Consider the following 17,583-nt stretch of genomic DNA (forward strand, 5'->3'; position numbering starts at 1 on the left):
CATCCTTTAGAAGGCTCAGAAGTAAGGGATAACCAGACATTTCAGGCTTTGTGTAAATTACATTAAACCAAAGAAAAAGTATGAAAATTATTTTTAAAGTAGCACTGTATGTGTGTGGAAGGCAATGTGTACAATGTTGTCTGGTGTACACCTTTGCTTACTCTGGTCTGCATAGTTTTTGGTCTTCAGTTCCAACTGTCGAGTCTGAAATTCAAGGTGTTCCACTTGGATTTGTAGTTCTTTCTTCTCCTGTTCCAGAGCATCTTCAAACTCTATGAACTTCTGCACAGGGAAAAAGCAGATAAGGAGGCACAGATGAGGATTACATGTAAAATGGGTTTGCCCTACATGACTTTTCCTTTCTCCACAAAAAATGAAATCTGGGAGAATATAAATAACACAATAGGAAATACGACTTTTTAAGTACTGTAATGAGCACAACAGCATTTTATCAAGCCAAAGAGTCTATTTTGTATGAGAAAGTATTGTTATCTTTAATGCATAATTAATATATAAACTATGGTCCAACATGAGTTCTGTAAACTCGATCATCTTCAGCAACATTGGTCTTCCTGCACAGAACACTGGGCTGAAGGAATGATTTTACAGATATACTCATTTCACAGTGAAAACACAACAGGAAAATACCTCATTTCAGGGTGTTCTTTCTGTAAACTGTCACTTCTGACCCGGGAGCTTTAGTCACTCCCTGCCACAGGCACCAGCACCCAGAGCAGAGTAAAACACATGGAACATTCCATCCAGCTCTACTGCAGTCAACAGGTATTATGCAACTCTTGACAGGAGCTGGAGCCACAGGTGCTTTCATGAAATATTTAAACTAAGAAGGGTCCCTGGGAAGTGAATGCATCTCCATATCTCTGCATATACATGGACTAGCCTGATTCTTGTATGATACATGGTCACCACGGTTTTTCCGCACAAAACACCAACACAGTCCTGACACATAATCCACGCTTCTAGGTTCAGAAATGGAGCTGCTTCTAGCACCACCCCTGACACAGACTGGTGGGAAATTGCCTAAGGCTCAGAGAACATGTGCTCTACTATGCACACACATCCTCTTCCCAGCAAACCAAGCCTGAACATGGTACCACCAGGCATACAAGGACACCAGAGCTATACCACCATCCACAGAACAAGTCCTGGCCTGGCCTTAGAAAACAGAAATTAGAGTCTTGTTACATTACTCCTGAATAGTTCCACTCAAAAAAGCCCGAAGTACAGTATCATCTGTACCAACCAGTCCAGTAATTAGAACACCAACCCATCAGCTGAGTGGCAGGAGCACGGCTGAGGCCAGGGGCAGCCCTGGATCCAGAGCTGCTGAGGACGAGAGGGAGCAGGAAGTAAAGCCAAGAGGACTTTAATCCACCTTTAAGATGTTTATGGACCAAGAGGTGCCCACAGGAAGTAACTGGGGGCTGCAAGGAGCTCACGAGGCTCTGCTCCTGGCCCTGCCTCTCTCCCTCTCCATCTATTTGCCATATCCTCCTTAGGTCCAGCTCCAACAGATTCAACAGCTGGTTAAATTCATGGATACTGGGGAGGAAAATCCCTCTCTCCCCTCCTCTGTCCTCTGCATGGGGGAAGTGTTCTCTCCACAAACATTGCTGCTCAGAAGGGCATGGAAATTTCAATTTAAAAAAGTAAAGCCTTGTTGTACTCCAAAAGAGACAGAATCTGGTGAGAATCCTTTTTGGCAAAGATTCCCAGGGAAACAAACACATTTAAATGCACAGTAAGATTATTTTGTTAAATTCTGCACATGAACGAATCTGCAGAGTATCTGGCTGCACTCTCAGGATAAACCCCATGCATATTCCCTATTGCTTTTACTGGAATTATTAGCAGGGACGCTGGAGCCGTCATTATGAACTGGATCCTCTCCCTGTGGATGACTGAAAGCCACATCATTTATTATTCCTGCAGACTTTTAAAACTGCTCAGTAAATTCCTGGGAGCAGTGACTCAGTTTGCATTCCTACATACCTGTATTTATAGAAACAATCAAACACACTTTAGCCATGTCTCATTTCCCTGCACTTGGTGTTCCACAATGCTTTTAATCTCTAACCGGGCTTTTAACTTTATTCTCCTTCCTCCCCAAATTTATTGTAATACGGGTTTGGTTTTTTTCCCCAGTTATGGTTGTTTTGCACAGTATTTTCTAGAAATACCAGCAATACCAATACCCTGACCGGGAATCAAACCCGGGCTGCAGCGGTGAGAGTGCTGGGACCCCTGGTGGTCTAGTGGTTAGGATGCAGCACTCTCATCACTGCGGCCCGGGTGGGAAAAACTCCCCCGGGCAGATGGAGCTCGTCAGCCCTGTAAGGCCATCCATCTAAGAGAAGGTCACTCTAAACAAACCTTCGTTCTGAGGACTTCACTGGCACTGTCCAAGCTCACTCGGCCCCGGCAGATGAACCTTAGGATTAAAGGGTGGGCTCAGCTCAGCGCACACTGGGTCTCACCTAAAAAATCCACTGCGCAGGCTCGAAGGGTTAATGACCTTTCCCAAATCTTCGCTCGTGAAGACTGGCCATACATAAATAAGTATGCCTGTGGCTGGGATATAGGTATCATCATTTTTAAGGGGACCCCTGGTGGTCTAGTGGTTAGGATTCCATTATGTAGGTCACCTTTAATAGGATTCCTGGATTTGCTACTGCTGTTTTGGTTTAATTCAGAGAAAACTGATTGAAAGATTAAGTGTTCTACAAATGTGGCTCAGTCTTCTTCCTCAGACCTGTCTATTTTGCAACCTAAAAGTAATCAAAGAAACATAAAACTAGAAATCAATTAAACACTTGAAAAGAAAGAGACACAGAGACAGTGACATTAAAAATTAATATTGCCCTAAGTGTTTGGAGGGCAGAGCAGCATTTTGGACAAAAACACTGCAGGACAGCCCGCTTGGTGCTGAGGAAATCGAATGCATTTGCGTGCACGGGCCTGAGGGCTCTGCAGCACCTTGTACCTGCTCCCCCATCAGGGCCCATCTCACCTGAGCTTCTCCCTGCACATCACAAGCTCTGAGAGCTGGAAAAGTCCCAAATGCAGAGTGAAGTTACCAGCCACAGCAGTGGGATAAGAAGGAGAGGATTCCTGACAGGGCTGTCCCCGAGGAAGATGTTCCTGACAGAGCTACCACTGTCACTGCTGCTCATCCTTCTTGGCACCAGGGCATCCAGGCAGGCTTTATTCCCTGCAGCAGACATTCCATACAGCATCCAGGGAAAGGCCACCCTAGCTGCTAGAAGCAGTAGAGATTGAACTGACTTTACTCAGAGGTGAGCACAGCCACAAGCACAACTAAGCAACGTCAGAAGTTTGGGGAAAGCAGGCACTTGAGGTTCATGTGAGTTACTCTTGCGAGCAGCAGCCTCCAGAGACAGACAGCAGAGGCAGTGCTTCATGCTCTGCATGATGCTGTGTCACAGGCCTCAAGCTGTGGCTCCTGGCCCACATCACGGGGCTGCAGGTGGCCCAGATGAGCAGCCAGGCTGGCTCCAGCCTCCCTCCTGCCCAAACTCAACCCACCAGGTGTATCCCCAGCACACAGCAAACCCCCTGCCATATGGGGCTCTCTGCACCAAACCTCACCTTCCCATGGTGCTGGAAATTCATTACAGGGCAGGAGAAACAGAGAAAACAAACTGAATAAAGTGTTTTAATTTTTTTTAACTTTTTTTGATTAACCAGGCTCCCAGAGGCGGTCATACTGCCAAGCACATGTTATTGAGTGAATGCAACTCTGTAAATAAACACCCATAGGCATTTCACTTTTTCTGTTTCTTTCAGAGGTGGGATACAATCCTGGCCCTGATCAAGCTGTGGGAATTTCTCAGGAACTTGAAGAGGAATCCAGATATCACCCCAAACCTTTAAACCTCCTAAAAATAACCAGGCGGAGGGGACACTAATTTGGAAGTCTCCTTCCCATTAGAACATTTTCTAGCTGTAATATGTACAAAAAGCACTAAACTCAGACAAAAGAGAAAAAGAATCCCTCTGGTTTACTCTTGCTTATTGTGGTTTTCATCTGTCTGTGCCCCAACAACCTGACCTAAATGCTGCACAGATGTTTGATGCACAAATATGAAGTTCCGTAGGTGCTTACTCACACTTGCTAATCAGCAAAGAATATTCACAGGAATCAAATCCACACTTCTGGCCTCAGAATAGTAAAATTCCAATAACTTCTGAAAGTAGACACTGCAGATACACTCTTGCTTCATTATAAACATAAATATATTTAACAGGAGCATAGAATCACAGAATGGTTTGGGTTGGAAGGAACCTTAAAGCTCATCTCATTCCACCCCCTGCCATGGGTAGGAACACCTTCCACTAGCCCAGGTTGCTCCAAGCCCCATCCAACCTGGTCTTGGACACTTCAGGGATGGGACAGCCACAGCTTCTCTGGGCTACCTGCACCAGGGGCTCACCACCCTCACAGGGAAGAATTTCTTCCCAATATTCAATCTAAGCCTGCTCTCTGTCAGTATGAAGTCAAGTAGGGGGAAAAAAACCCCAAAGAAACAATCAAACAGCATAGCCTTATGGTCTTTTAAAATACATTTTAAAATAACCAAATACACTATCCACAAAGCACTGTGACACAATCTCAATGCCCAGTTTTAAAACTGCATTGCAAATTTGCTGACTGCATTCTTTCACTTTAGTGCTGCCAAGAGGCAAGAAAAAAATCTGATGCTGGTGAAGCATCCCAGGCTGAGCCTGCTGCCACAGCTGCCCTTGATTTCATTGGTTTCTCATTCCCAGGGCCAGGTACCGCAACTGGTTTTCCCTGATGGTTTCACTGCATGGAGCTCAGCTCAGACTCTCAGTTCAGGGATTCACAGCTCCCAGCTCCAACTGGATGGAGATGCAGTAAATACATTTAGAAAACAGAAATAAAATGAACCAGAGAATTCCACTGATGGTTAAGAAAAAGTACTTTTTTTTGCTTTCAGTGGGTGCACTGGAAGCAGAAACAGCCCCCACTCGCAGGAGTTCTCAAGGCTGACCACAGTGTTAATACTTTTACTATTTTTTCTCTTTTTTTTTTTTCCCAGAGCCTCTACTCTTAATTTCAAAGAATAATTTCTGAATATGAACAATGAAACAGCTAATCACCTCAGTCATCTAAGAGAACTGGAGTGTTAAACAGCTATATATAAAAATAAGTCACATGCATTTTTTTCTGCTAGGCTCTATCCCCAGATTTCAAGCAGGGTCACTGGTCTGTAATAACCCAGGATTACGGCAAACAACAATGGCTAATACACTACATTTTCCAGGGAAAATATCTAGCATAAAATCATCTTAAGGCTAAAGAAGGACTATTCCTCTGAAGAGCAGTGGTACAGCGCAGATTGCTTGGCTTTCTGCTTTCCTGCCTCCTGCGAAGGAAGAAAATGGCTAAAAATAGTACCATATCATCAGAAATCATCACATCACATCAGTGAAGAATCAAGCAGAGACGCACAGAGATGCAGAAATCTCATTATGTGGCCTTAATTTGTGGTGGCTGGCAGTGTGTCCAGCGGGGGCACAGTGAAGGGAGCACGGGGGTTCAGCTCAGACCCGACCCTCAGGCCTTTGCAGGGCTGTGGGTGAAAGCTGAGCTCTGGTTTCCTCCTCTCAGCACGGGAAGCAGGGAGAGGGAGTGAATTCTGTTCCTCGCCTTCACTCAGGTGAGGCCCCACCTGCAGAGCTGTCTCCAGATACGGGGTCCTCAGCACAAGGACGTGGAGCTGCTGGAGAGATTCCAGAGGAGGCCATGAAGATGCTCCGTGGCCTGGAGTCCCTCTGCTCTGGAGCCAGGCTGAGAGAGTGGGGGGTGTTCACCTGGAGAAGAGAAGGCTCTGGGGAGACCTTAGAGCCCCTTCCAGTGCCTAAAGGAGCTCCAAGAGAGCTGGAGAGGGACTTTGGACAAGGGCCTGGAGGGAGAGGTCAAGGGGGAATGGCTTCCCACTGCCAGAAGGCAGGGTTAGATGGATATCAGGAAGGAATTGTTGGCTGCGAGGGTGGTGAGGCCCTGGCACAGGTTGCCCAGAGAAACTGTGGCTGCCCCATCCCTGGAAATGTCCAAGGTCACCTTGGATGGGGCTTGGATTCACCTGGTCTAGTGGAAGGTGGCCCTGCCCACGGCAGGGGTGTTAGAAAGAGATGAGCTTTAAGGGCCCTTCCAACCCAAACTATTATGTGATTGTATGTTCAGCTTTTTATCCTTATAGGCATTTATATAAAGTCATTTATTTAGCAAAGCTGCAGTAGAAGATTAAGAAATTGAGTTGTCTACCTTACACCAATGTTACCTTGACTTCATTGCATGAAAACATTCCCAGTTTCTATCAAGAAGAGAGGTAGAACATACATATTTAGTGTGTCCCTTGGGAAAACACTGACTTTACAAATATTTAAAGCTGCTCTCCCTCGCTGGTCGCAACAGCTGAAGTGGACCCTCACACAAACAGGAAAACATGGTCATCAGCCCCCCACAGTAATAAAAAACATACCTACATTTCCATCCTGCTGTACCTAACATGACATGAATTTCAGAAACATTTTGGCTCCCTGAGAACAGTGGCACATACAGGTACAAAGAGGCTCCCTGCATTTTACCTGATCATCACTCATCTTGCTCCTCAGTGCCTCGAGGTTACAGACCCATGCAATGCCAACCTTTCTCCTGGAAGGCCCTTGCCTGCAGCAGACCCTGCTCCAAGAGATCGTAGCCATGGCACCTGTAGAGCGAACCCCTGATTCTGCTGCCACAAGAAAACACACCATCAGTAAGTGTGAATTCTGGTAACAAACTGTATCTTCTCCATCTCCGAAGGATTTCAGTTACAGCAAACAGAAGAGGCTCTCAAGCATTAGTGTTACAGGACACAGCTCAAAAGGTCAAACTCTCACCCTCCCACACTGCACTGGCAAAGAGGCCACAAGCTGAACAGAAGGTCACTGCAGCTGTGACATGAAGAACCAACAATTTAGAACCCCAACTAGACCACACTTACTAAAACTCACAGGTAATTGATTCACCAACTCAAATTTCATATTTGTTCAAAACCTTACTCTGCACTTATCATAAATCTCAGCAAATTCCAGCTGTGCTCTCCAATGTCCCTTGCTCTGCTCTGTGTGTTCTCTAATGTCTCTGGTTCTGCTCTTTGGGGGTTCCTCATTTTGGGTGTATTTGGCCATTATGCCACCACAGCTGTGGCAGCTGTGATATAAAAACACTTATGATATGTAACCTTAAATCACATGAAGACACACATAAACAAGCATTTCATATGGGAAAATAACTACCAGCCGTCCTTGCCTGAGGTCTCTGCCCTCAAATAAAGCTGACAGTGAACAAGGCCATTTATTAGCAGAATGGCCAAAACACTGTAGAAGAGAACATATTATAATGTCATTTTAACTGTATTTTTAACTTAGTTTTTAGAATTCATTAGCCCAGAAGGACTCACAGTACACAGCTTCATGATGGAAAGATGCTCTATGTCCTGTATTGGAATCCTAAGCTATCCTCAAAGATAAATGCACTCCTGAAGAAACATTCCAATCTCCACAGAAGCATACAACCTTCTAGTGAAGTAACATTTCCTTTATATCTGCAAAGCTTGGGGATAAAAGATTTCTGTTCCTGCTGCTAACTTCAGGAAGTCAAAATGACATCTCTTATCTGCTAAATACTCGACGGTCATAGATGGGACTTTCAGTGTCTTCTGTGAACTAAATGTCTTTTTTGTCAATGTATGCAAAGATTACAATCTCCCATATTCCTGTTCCAAAGGATCTGAGCCTTCTCCAAAGAAGGATCACTTCTCTCTTACAATGCTCTCCATGAAGTTGGCCTGGCCCTCCAGCACACTCAGGAGAGACAGAGGGACCCTCCCATACCCTGGACCCTGCTCCAGCTCTGCCCCAGACCATGTTTGCCCATCCAGAAGCTGCCATCTCCCAGTGGGACTGATGACAAGGTTAACTGGGACAGCAGATGCAGGGAAGGAAAGGGGTGCACAAAGAAGGGACGGGCCGGTCAGCGGAGCAGTTGGCCCTGAGAACAGCCTTGATCCTATTTCCATCAGAATGGCCTGATGGAAAGGAGGTGTGACTGAAGTCGTGCAGATGACACTAGACCGGGAGGTGCCACTAAAGAGAACAAACTATCGTAGGGAAAAACTGGATGATGCTGGAGACCCAGAGCAATGCTGGGCTGAACAGCACTTGAGGGCACGGGCATGCACATGGGAATAGCCAGTTCTGCTGTGAGGAGGAGGGTGGAGAAGAAGAAGCTGATGACAGAACCATCAGTTAATCAGTCCCACAGTGATGTGCTCTGGGCCAGACGCAACTGCAGCTGAGGAGGGCACGGAGGAGATGGACATGCTGCCGCCTCCGCCACTCCGTGTCATACCAACAGCACTGGACTGTGCTAGGGAAGGTGACAGCCCTCACATAAACCTCATTACCAGCACTTTGAAAAAGGCCATGTGACACTGGGACACCCACAGAGAGCATTCATAGCTCAGACATAGGCGAGATGTCCCTGGAAAATAATCACCTGTTATTCCTCCTGCCTCTCAGAGAGGATCAGCCCAAGCACCAGATACGGCTAAGGGTGACTCAAGGAAAGGGGGATGAGGGAATCTGTAAAACAAGACTAGGCTGGCCAGGTGACACATGGGTACCTCCATACTAGCAGGACACGTGGCACAGTCCAGCAAACCTGCCTTCTTTGGCAAGGGAACAGAGCTTGGCTCCAACACACAGCAAGCAGAGACCAGACAGAACAGGACCAGCTCCCATTAACACAACAAAGAAATAAATATTTGATAGGGCAAAACTCACTAATCATAAAGGACAGTGCCAGTACAAGAACAAGCCAGGGAAACCAGGCCATGAATTAAAACCCAACAAACAACCCCATTGCAATTTAGAGGAAGGAAGAAGTAGAGGCAGGAGATTCAACTAATGGTTTTAAGCCAAAGCTTGATATATTTATGAAACACATTATGTAACTCAAGTGCCTGCAATACCCGGGGACTGGACATGCTGACTCAGGAAGTCCCTTCCAGTGCTATTGCCCTGAGTTTTTAAGGAAGAGTGGGTGTTCCTGAGAATGCTGGAGGCAAATCACCTACAGATTTGGTGCAAAAATTACCATGCAGTAAGAAGTCCACAGGGCTCAAGTCTGGAGTAACTCAAACCAAGACAGTGCCCAGTGGTGTAGCTATACCTGCTCTAGCTACCTACATTTTTAATACTAATATCACCTTAATATGTGTGTATAAACATAGTTTATACCATTCAGTGTTAATAGGTTGAGTGGATGCTGGACACCCATCACGTCATGACCTTGCATCATCACCATGCGTGACCTCCTGCTTCACACACTGCTTCCACAGCAGGCTGTAGTATGTAAGCTGGGCACTTGGACAGAGACATTCCCAGTAAAATTACCTGGTAAGTACTAGTTTAAGATAAGTTTCCTTATATCAAGAGCATAGATGCTAATTTTTCCTCTAATCACAGAGATCATCATACCCCAAATGCAGCAAGTGCAGAGTATCCAACAATCAGTGTCCAAATTTTGCCCTCCCTGTTCTTAATTTCTTCCTAAATATTTTCTATATTTTTTCACGTACGATATTGCACTATTGAAGTCACTACTGAAGTTTTCTGCCTCCTGCACAGCTTTGCACAAGCCTCCACTCAGGGAGATAAGACACCGATGCACTGGTTTTAAATGTTCAGAGACAGAGCATTGATAACAACAGATAGTGAAACAAATATTAATGGAATAAACATTGTAAAAGGGAAGAAAGTCAAAATTACTCAAGCTGGTAGTGTAAGCTGTCTTCATCTGTGAGGGCTAAAATATATTTGTACATATTTTTGCATCTGGCATTATGGTGTAAATTATGTGGTGATTTTGATTGAACTCAGACTACCCACCACAAAAGCCACCCAGCTGAAGGGATGGCAAGGGAAGCAACCAGGATGGGGGCACAAAGGTGGGGCTAGTGAAATATAGGCAGTGGTTCAAACAAGGGGAATTTACAAAGATGCTGCAGTTGCATTTAATGCTGCTACAAAAGGTGGCTGTGATGAAAAATTGCGTTAAACCACAAAACTATCCTGAGAGGTGTTTAAGACATTTTTTTACAGATTCAAAAGTTTGTAACAAAGTGAGCAAGAGATCTGCCAACCACCACGTGCAAGTGAGCAGCAGAGCAGCCATGGAGACTTCAACAGAAGGGAAGCAGGCTGGTGGGAGGGCAAGGCCCCAGAAGGGGGGAACAGCTCCCCAGTGAAGCCACAGTCACTGAGGAAGGAATGAGGACAACAGTCATCACCTGATGGATAACCCCAACTCCTGCCCAGGAGCAGTGTAGTAGCCCATGGAGATGGTGGAGTCACCATCCCTGGAGATGTTCAGGAACTGACTAGACAAGGCACTTAATGCCATGGTCTAGGTGACAAGGGGGTGATAGGTCAAAGGCTGGACTTGGATCTTGAAGGTCTTTTCCAATCCAAATGATTCTGTGATGCCCCTGGAGCTGCTAAAACACTGTGCTGGGAAGCCCCTCCAAAGTAAAATTCTCCAGTTTCACTAGTAAATAGAGATTTCTGGTTTAGTTCAACCAAAACATATATTTGCGTTCTTTTCCAAAGCTATCATTGATTGGTGAAAGAAAGAGGTAAAATGAAATTAAATGGTGAAATGAAACCTCTTCCCATCATGGGGAAGGGAAGGTACTTCTCCATGACCAAGTTCTTCTAAATGTGTGGTACATCACATTGTACACTCCTCCCACACACGCTGTTCGCAAATGCATTGCCAATGAGCTGTCCTTTTTCTAGCACAGAATCCCAAATCCAAACAGGGGAAAAAGCCTCTGGGCCATACACTTTGAAAATATCCAACCATTAAAAGATCAGTAAATTTTCCTATTTTAAATCAGGACTTACAATTACCATGTACAATTATCTTTCGGGAGCAACCTGGCATGTGTTCAACAGAAAAACCTTTCCACAAAACCCAGCAGGCGGAAAGGCAGGTAGCCCTCTTCTGATGCTTCCCCTCTTGAGGGGGACAAGCAGGTTTGCTCTGGCACTAAGTAGCAACTTGTGTTCATGCCACCAAGTGGTTGAGGGTGGGAGGGTCAAGGCCCAGGTAGAATAGGAAAGAAAAATAAGAGCCTGAAACTGTTTTTGTCAGACTCAGTTCAGCACCACATTCTGCCTTGAGCAGGTCCCTTCCAGCTAGGGAGAAAAGGTAGACATCAGCAGCTGTCCATGACCGTGGAGACCATGTCACAATCCAGGTCAGGAGCAAAAGGTCCAGTGCTTCCCACTGAATCCTGAACTAAAGCCATGTGTCCTGCTAGGCAAGACACAGCTTCACGGATATCATTCCAGACACCTTGCCACCCAACAGCCTTGCGAGGTGAACTGCAGACCCGATGCATCCCTTCGGAAAGCTGACCACCTCCTTGAAGAGAAGGCGGCATGTTCTACCACAAAATACAAAGCCCCATTGTGTGTGTCATGGCCCAAGTGTGGTGTCCCTGGACACACACACAGATGAGCTGCCAGTCTCCCTGAGATCCACGTGAAATCTCACAGTGATGCTCTGTCTCTGAAAGGCTGGACTAGAGCTGACAGCCCTGTTGAAGGAGCAGCAGACGGATGTAACGTCAGGCCTGCACACACCTGCCGGTCCTTGCACAGCAGTAAGAGAAGGCAGGACACAGTCAGTGTGACACAAGCTCAGCGCGTGTGACAGGCACAGCATGGCATAGGCTGAGCCTACAAGGCTCACACACACTGGTGATGGGAAGTGCTCAAGCACCACAGCACAGTCTCCTGAAAACGCCAAGCAAGTTCCCCCTGAGAAAGGCAGGAGAGGGTCCAGCTGGCTGCTCAGACATCACCTCACCACCTGAAGCCAATGCAGAGCAGCCACAGGCTGGCCAGCACTCCCCATGGGAGCTCCAGGACTGTACAGGAGATAAGAACAAGAACAAAGCAGTTCCTCTCAGCTGGGACACCCCATGCCTCCTCCTCCGTGACAACCAATGACGGAGATGTGGGCCATCTTCATCCTCTTCAGCGGGCAAGAGCAAGAACAAAGGTGCCAAGGTGCCTCTGCTAGATGGAAAGTTACATCACTCTCAGAAAGGTGAAGACTGTCTGGGCATTTTTCTTGAAACTTCAGTCATCACAGTCCCTTTCCAGCCTTGAATGGCTTTAAGCTGAAGGAGGGCAAGTTAAGGTTAGATATTACGAAGAAATTCTAGGCTGTGAGAGTGATGAGGCCCTGGCACAGGCTGCCCAGAGAGGTTGTGGCTGCCCCATCCCTGGAAGTGTCCAAGGCCAGATTGGACAGGGCTTGGAGCAACCTGGGATAGTGGAAGGTGTCCCTGCCTGTGGCAGGAGGGTAGAATGAGACGAGCTTTAAGGTCCCTTCCAATCCAAACCATTCCGTAATTCTATGATTTAAATCCATCTGCAATGGCAGTAAGGTCGAATCTTCCCAGACCTCCTTGGCTTTTCTCTTACAACTCTGCTTCCTGAACCCTGGTGGTAACTTCTCCTTCATATATCTGGCACATCCCAACAGTATCACTGACAAATCCACCTGCAGAGCCACGAACAGAAAGGGACAATGCAGCAGCTGCTTCACTGCACGAAGAAAAAAAAATCTTCTCATCAAAGCCCATTTGGGGATCACGACTTGACTCATGCAGGGAAGCCGGTTGAGGGGAAACCTGGTCATCACCCCTCATCATCATCAGGAATTCACATTCAGAATATTATCCTGAATTGTTTGTTAAATAAAGCAACAGCTCATAGTGCTCGCTCGCTATTTTACTTTAAAAGTAATTTTTAGGAACACATTGATATTTATGAATATTAATAAGTGCCATAAGCTTGAGTGACATAAAGAGGATTTGTACGAAGGATCTGTGTTTGGATATAGATTTTTTTTCCCTCCAAGATTAGTGAGAATAAAGTAAGGTTACCAGATGGCAAGGACTGATGGGCATTACATGTGGAAAGCCTGATTTCTCATAGAGAAATTATTTAGAAATACGTATCATACGGTCAGTCTCCACTGCAAAACAGAATCACAAATTCCCTCTGTTAGTCTCCTTTAAATTAATAAAATTTAATAACTTGTAAAGAGAAGAATCTCTAAAAAATTTCATCTCATCAGTGTAGAATTCATACCATTTATCAGAAAAAATTAGAATAACTAATCACGTGTTTTTAGCAAGTGGCTTTCCAACAGCTGTTGGTCCTATAACATCATCTCTAATATGCTAACAAAATGTATAGTTTTCACCAAAAAAAAACATATTCTGTATACAAACTTGTGATGGGGAGAAGATCAAAAAAGATGAGGGAATGACAAGCTGCTTCTGCCTGTCTCAGAGCGTGGCTTCCTCTCCCTGACCCCAAAGCATCACAGTTTGTACTTGAGCTCTCAGTTTGCACTAGGTATCCTCCATCAGACCAGCCTGGCTTCTCACTGGCAGTGGGACACACCTCATTCCTGCAGCTAAAAGCCAGCACTGGCTGATCCCACAGGAGCCAAGGTCCAGGAATAGCCCAGCATGTTCTGCATCCTTCAGGATGCATCACTGCTGCCAGCCTGGTTCCATCCACGTTGTCACCCCACTCCAAGCCAACTATGTGCTGCATCACCCTACAGGGAGCCATGCACAAAGGAGGAGGCAAACGGGCAGGCTGCCACAACACTGGAATCATACGTGGAAAGAGAAGAGAGCAGCTGCTGCTCTGGAACCTCTGCAGATGGTCCCTGCCCTGGTGTCGTATGGTCAGGGGTGGGACAGGACCCAATCCAGAATGGCAGCCAACCCTCCTGCTGCTGGCAGAGGCAGCTAAGCATAGAAAAGGCACCACTGATTTATTCCCCATCAAATGCCCCCAGTCCACCTTCAAGGGAAGGAAGGAATTATATCCATCACTGTTATCTGCATTAACATCGATCCCAGTCCTGCATCAGGAGACACACGATAGGATGGTAAATCTTTAGCTTACAATCCTGTTTAGTTTTATTGCTACAGGTTTTGTAATGAAAGGCATGCTCAGAATCCCAAGACTGCCAATCCTTCACACGGGGGATGTGCTGATCATAGGCCAAAGTCTGATTTTAGGAGCTCTCTAAACACAGACACAGAGCCTAATTCAGAGAGGAGACATTGTTTAGTCTGCACAGGGTGCAAGGTGGAGGTTTCCACAAATCAAGCACACCATGGGGTAGAAAGTTATCTCTTTTATACAGTAAAATTTACACAAACCTGCCTGTCTAATACATATTTATTTGTATGACATAAGCAGTGCTTGAAACACAAAGTTATTTTCTTTATTAAGTAACTTCTATTGTAGAAGTTATCTGATGACATTAGTTACGTTTACGAAAGGTGAGACAATTCAGCCTGGGGACAGATAATTCAGCTTGAAGACATCGTGAGGAGGCTGTAAGGATGGCTAGTGAGTTTATTTTACCAGTTCAGAGGGAAAAGAGAACATTAGAATCTATATCTAAAATAACTAAACCTGCCTACTCAAATATATACAAATTTGAAACACAGGAATCTCCAGAAACATCTTTTCCTGTTTGTTACTTTTAAATATATGGAATTTGTTTTATTATCTTCAGTTACTGAGTTTTAATTATAACCTACAATACTGTGATCAATTCTGAATCACATTCAAGTGAAATCACTGACAAAAGGCACAAGAGAAAACTGAGACATGATGGTTGACATCCCCATAACATCAGATTTGTCTCACCCAGAAGACATGGTGGGATCGCTACAGATGCTCACACTTGTGTTGCTTTCTACTTCTGAACTAAATGGCTGTATTTTGGAAAAAGGCAAGGAGGAAAGTATCATAAATATGTAAGTCAACATTTGCCTGCTCAGCAGAAAAAAATCATTACAAGTATCACAGTATTTCTGGTGAAAATGAAGAAACTGGTTTCTCCAGGACCAACAGCTTTTGTAAATTAAGACAATTGCAGAAGAGGACTCAAGGTAAATTGGAATAACCCTCTAATAAGCACACAGACTCTGCTGCTCATGGGTGAAATCTGGCAGTGCCTGCAGGTTCCAGGAATAGACCAAGAGGATCTGAAGGATACAGAGACAGATATGGTACCCAGTGAGCCTGCATTTCAGGCTTGCCCATTATTTTCACCAGCCTATTGTGCAAAGGATCCAGGTGAAAGCAAATCCTTTCTTTATCTGGTCTCTGCTACTCCCCAAAGCCCTCCTCCTGGGATGCTATGAGGTCACCATCAGGCTGCAGACACTCCCATTAATCAGCTATTTGTGAGGTCAGGTTTCAGGGCGGAGAAACAAAGTGCCTTCCCAGGCTGCAAGTCATTCCACACAGAAAGCAGATACAAGGCAGGAGAGGAAAAAGCACTTACAGTGGAGAACACCAGGGGCCAGAGCCCACAGCATCACTTTTGTCATCCTTCCTCCCCATCTCCCTAAAGGAAATTAGGGTACCAGGAGGGACAATATTCAAGGTATTCTGGTAACAAAGGGGGAAATTTCCACAAGCCTTTGTGCTGTTTGAGATGCAGACAGGAGCCAGCGAGCTCATCATATTGCCACCCAGCTGGAGAGCTCTTCAGGTACCTGTGGAAGCCACAGTGCCTCTCACAAAGGACCATCTCTTCTCAAAATGCTGCCACTGATCTTCGAACAAAACACTGGAGCCTTATAATTATATAAAAATAAATTACTGGTAAGTGAATGTGCTTATCATGTCAATAACAATGCAAACAGCAAGCTTTAAGGAGGAGTGATGGCCACGGCTACATGCCAGCAGGAGATGGAGATGCTGCTTTTCTTGGAAGTAGGAAAGGATGACACCCAGGTATCACTCAAATAAGAGTCCTAGAGTGGCAGTGCCAGCAAAGGGCTTTCACAGGTCACATCCCACACCTGGGGAGCACAGGCACATGCTGGGGTCACCCAGCCTGGCAGAAAAATGGGGGCGATGGTGGACACCAGGTTGAACATGAGCCAGTGCTGTGCCCCTGAGGCGAGTGGTGTCCTAGGCTATTTTGCCAGCAGGTCAAGGGGAGATCCTTCCCCTCTATTCAGCACTGGTGAGGACACCCCAGAGTGCTGTGTCCAGTGCTGGGCTCCCCAGTACAACGGAGACAGGGACAGACTGGAGAGAGCCCAGGGAAGGGCCACAAGGATAATGAAGGGGCAGGATAAGGGAAGATGCAGAGAGGATGCAGCCAGGCCCTTTCTAGTGGTGCCCAGCGACAGGACGAGAAGCAAGGGGCACAAACTGGAACACAGGAGGTTCCCTCTCAACATCAGAAAACTGCTTTTCCCTACGAGCACTGGCACGGGTTGCTGAGGGAGGTATTGGGAGTTTCCCACCACCTTAGACATACTCAAACACTGCTCTGGGTGACCCTGTTTTGAGCAACGAGTTAGAGCAAATGACCTCCACCGACCAGCAGGAGAGTCAGGGTATGGGAACAATGGCCATGGCTACTGAGACAGAGGTTTTCCCAACCACATTCCAGTGGAGGTTGCTCCCAGGTGCTGGAATGCCATAGCGCAGAACATGAGCTACAAAAGCCTTTCTGGAGGAGCCAGACCTCCTAATCAGCACCTCTACACCATGCCTGTATGTATCTTAAATGAGTACCATTTTAAACATTCTAATGAGCATGAACTGATGTCACAAATCAAACAACCAAGATCTTACTTTGCTACTAATGCACTTTTCGTTCCTTAGGACAGCCACCACCATTCCCTTGGGACGTAAATTTCCCTAGAAGCAGTTTTCATGCAACAAGAGGTCTGAAGGCACCTCCCACCTGGCAGAGGCCCGCCTGGCTTTCCTGACTCCAAGAAGTCATACTAACGTACCCCAACTACCCGTGAAAGCCTTTATGTGAATTCACACGTGCATGCTCACCCTGGCAGTGGTGCCCAACGTGAGGAGCAACCTCTGCAGAACTATGCATTTAGGGCATGTGGTGGTGCTTGTCTTCAAGAGAGGAAGAATCTAGAACATTAGGAAAGCAGCTTGCATAAATCAAACTATGTCCCATTAAGAGTGGACCCGGTAAGGCTTGTTTGCCCTGCAGATTTCTGCAGGTGTCCCCTGGCCCTTTCCTTGTCCCAGCTCTACCCCCCCATGTCCCCTGAGCAGACCCAAGGAAGAAACAGTGTGTGTATGCTGGACCCACCTGCCCTACATTCACATGCCAACTGTCCTGCTGTCACCCATCACCTGCAGGCTGTCAGCTCCGCCTGTCCCTTCACCAGGCAGGACACTCACTTGGCCTTTCTCTTTCAATTTTCACAAAAGCAAAAACCAAACCAAACTTAACCAAACAAAAAACAACCACAACACAAAAAGTGTAAGTAACCCCATTTTTTAATAAATATGTCTAAAAGCAGCCACCAGCTTCCTAAGTTCTTTGGGGCAGCTCCTAACAGAGCAATCATAATA

General features: G+C 46.0%; 1 protein-coding gene across 37 annotated transcripts in view; it reads right to left on the reverse strand.

Moving 5' to 3' along the window:
- MAPK8IP3 (mitogen-activated protein kinase 8 interacting protein 3) overlaps nt 1-17,583 on the reverse strand; it is a 71,340-nt gene that overhangs the window by 50,004 nt on the left and 3,753 nt on the right. For all 37 annotated transcript variants that reach the window (XM_017808878.1, XM_017808885.1, XM_017808856.1 and 34 more), the window contains exon 2: nt 162-282. In XM_017808878.1, coding sequence (XP_017664367.1) covers nt 162-282 — 121 coding nt within the window. The remainder of the gene's footprint in view (nt 1-161; nt 283-17,583) is intronic.

The sequence above is a fragment of the Lepidothrix coronata genome, unplaced genomic scaffold, assembly GCF_001604755.1.
Source record: "Lepidothrix coronata isolate B3197 unplaced genomic scaffold, Lepidothrix_coronata-1.0 Scaffold24, whole genome shotgun sequence".
Classification (NCBI taxonomy): domain Eukaryota; kingdom Metazoa; phylum Chordata; class Aves; order Passeriformes; family Pipridae; genus Lepidothrix; species Lepidothrix coronata.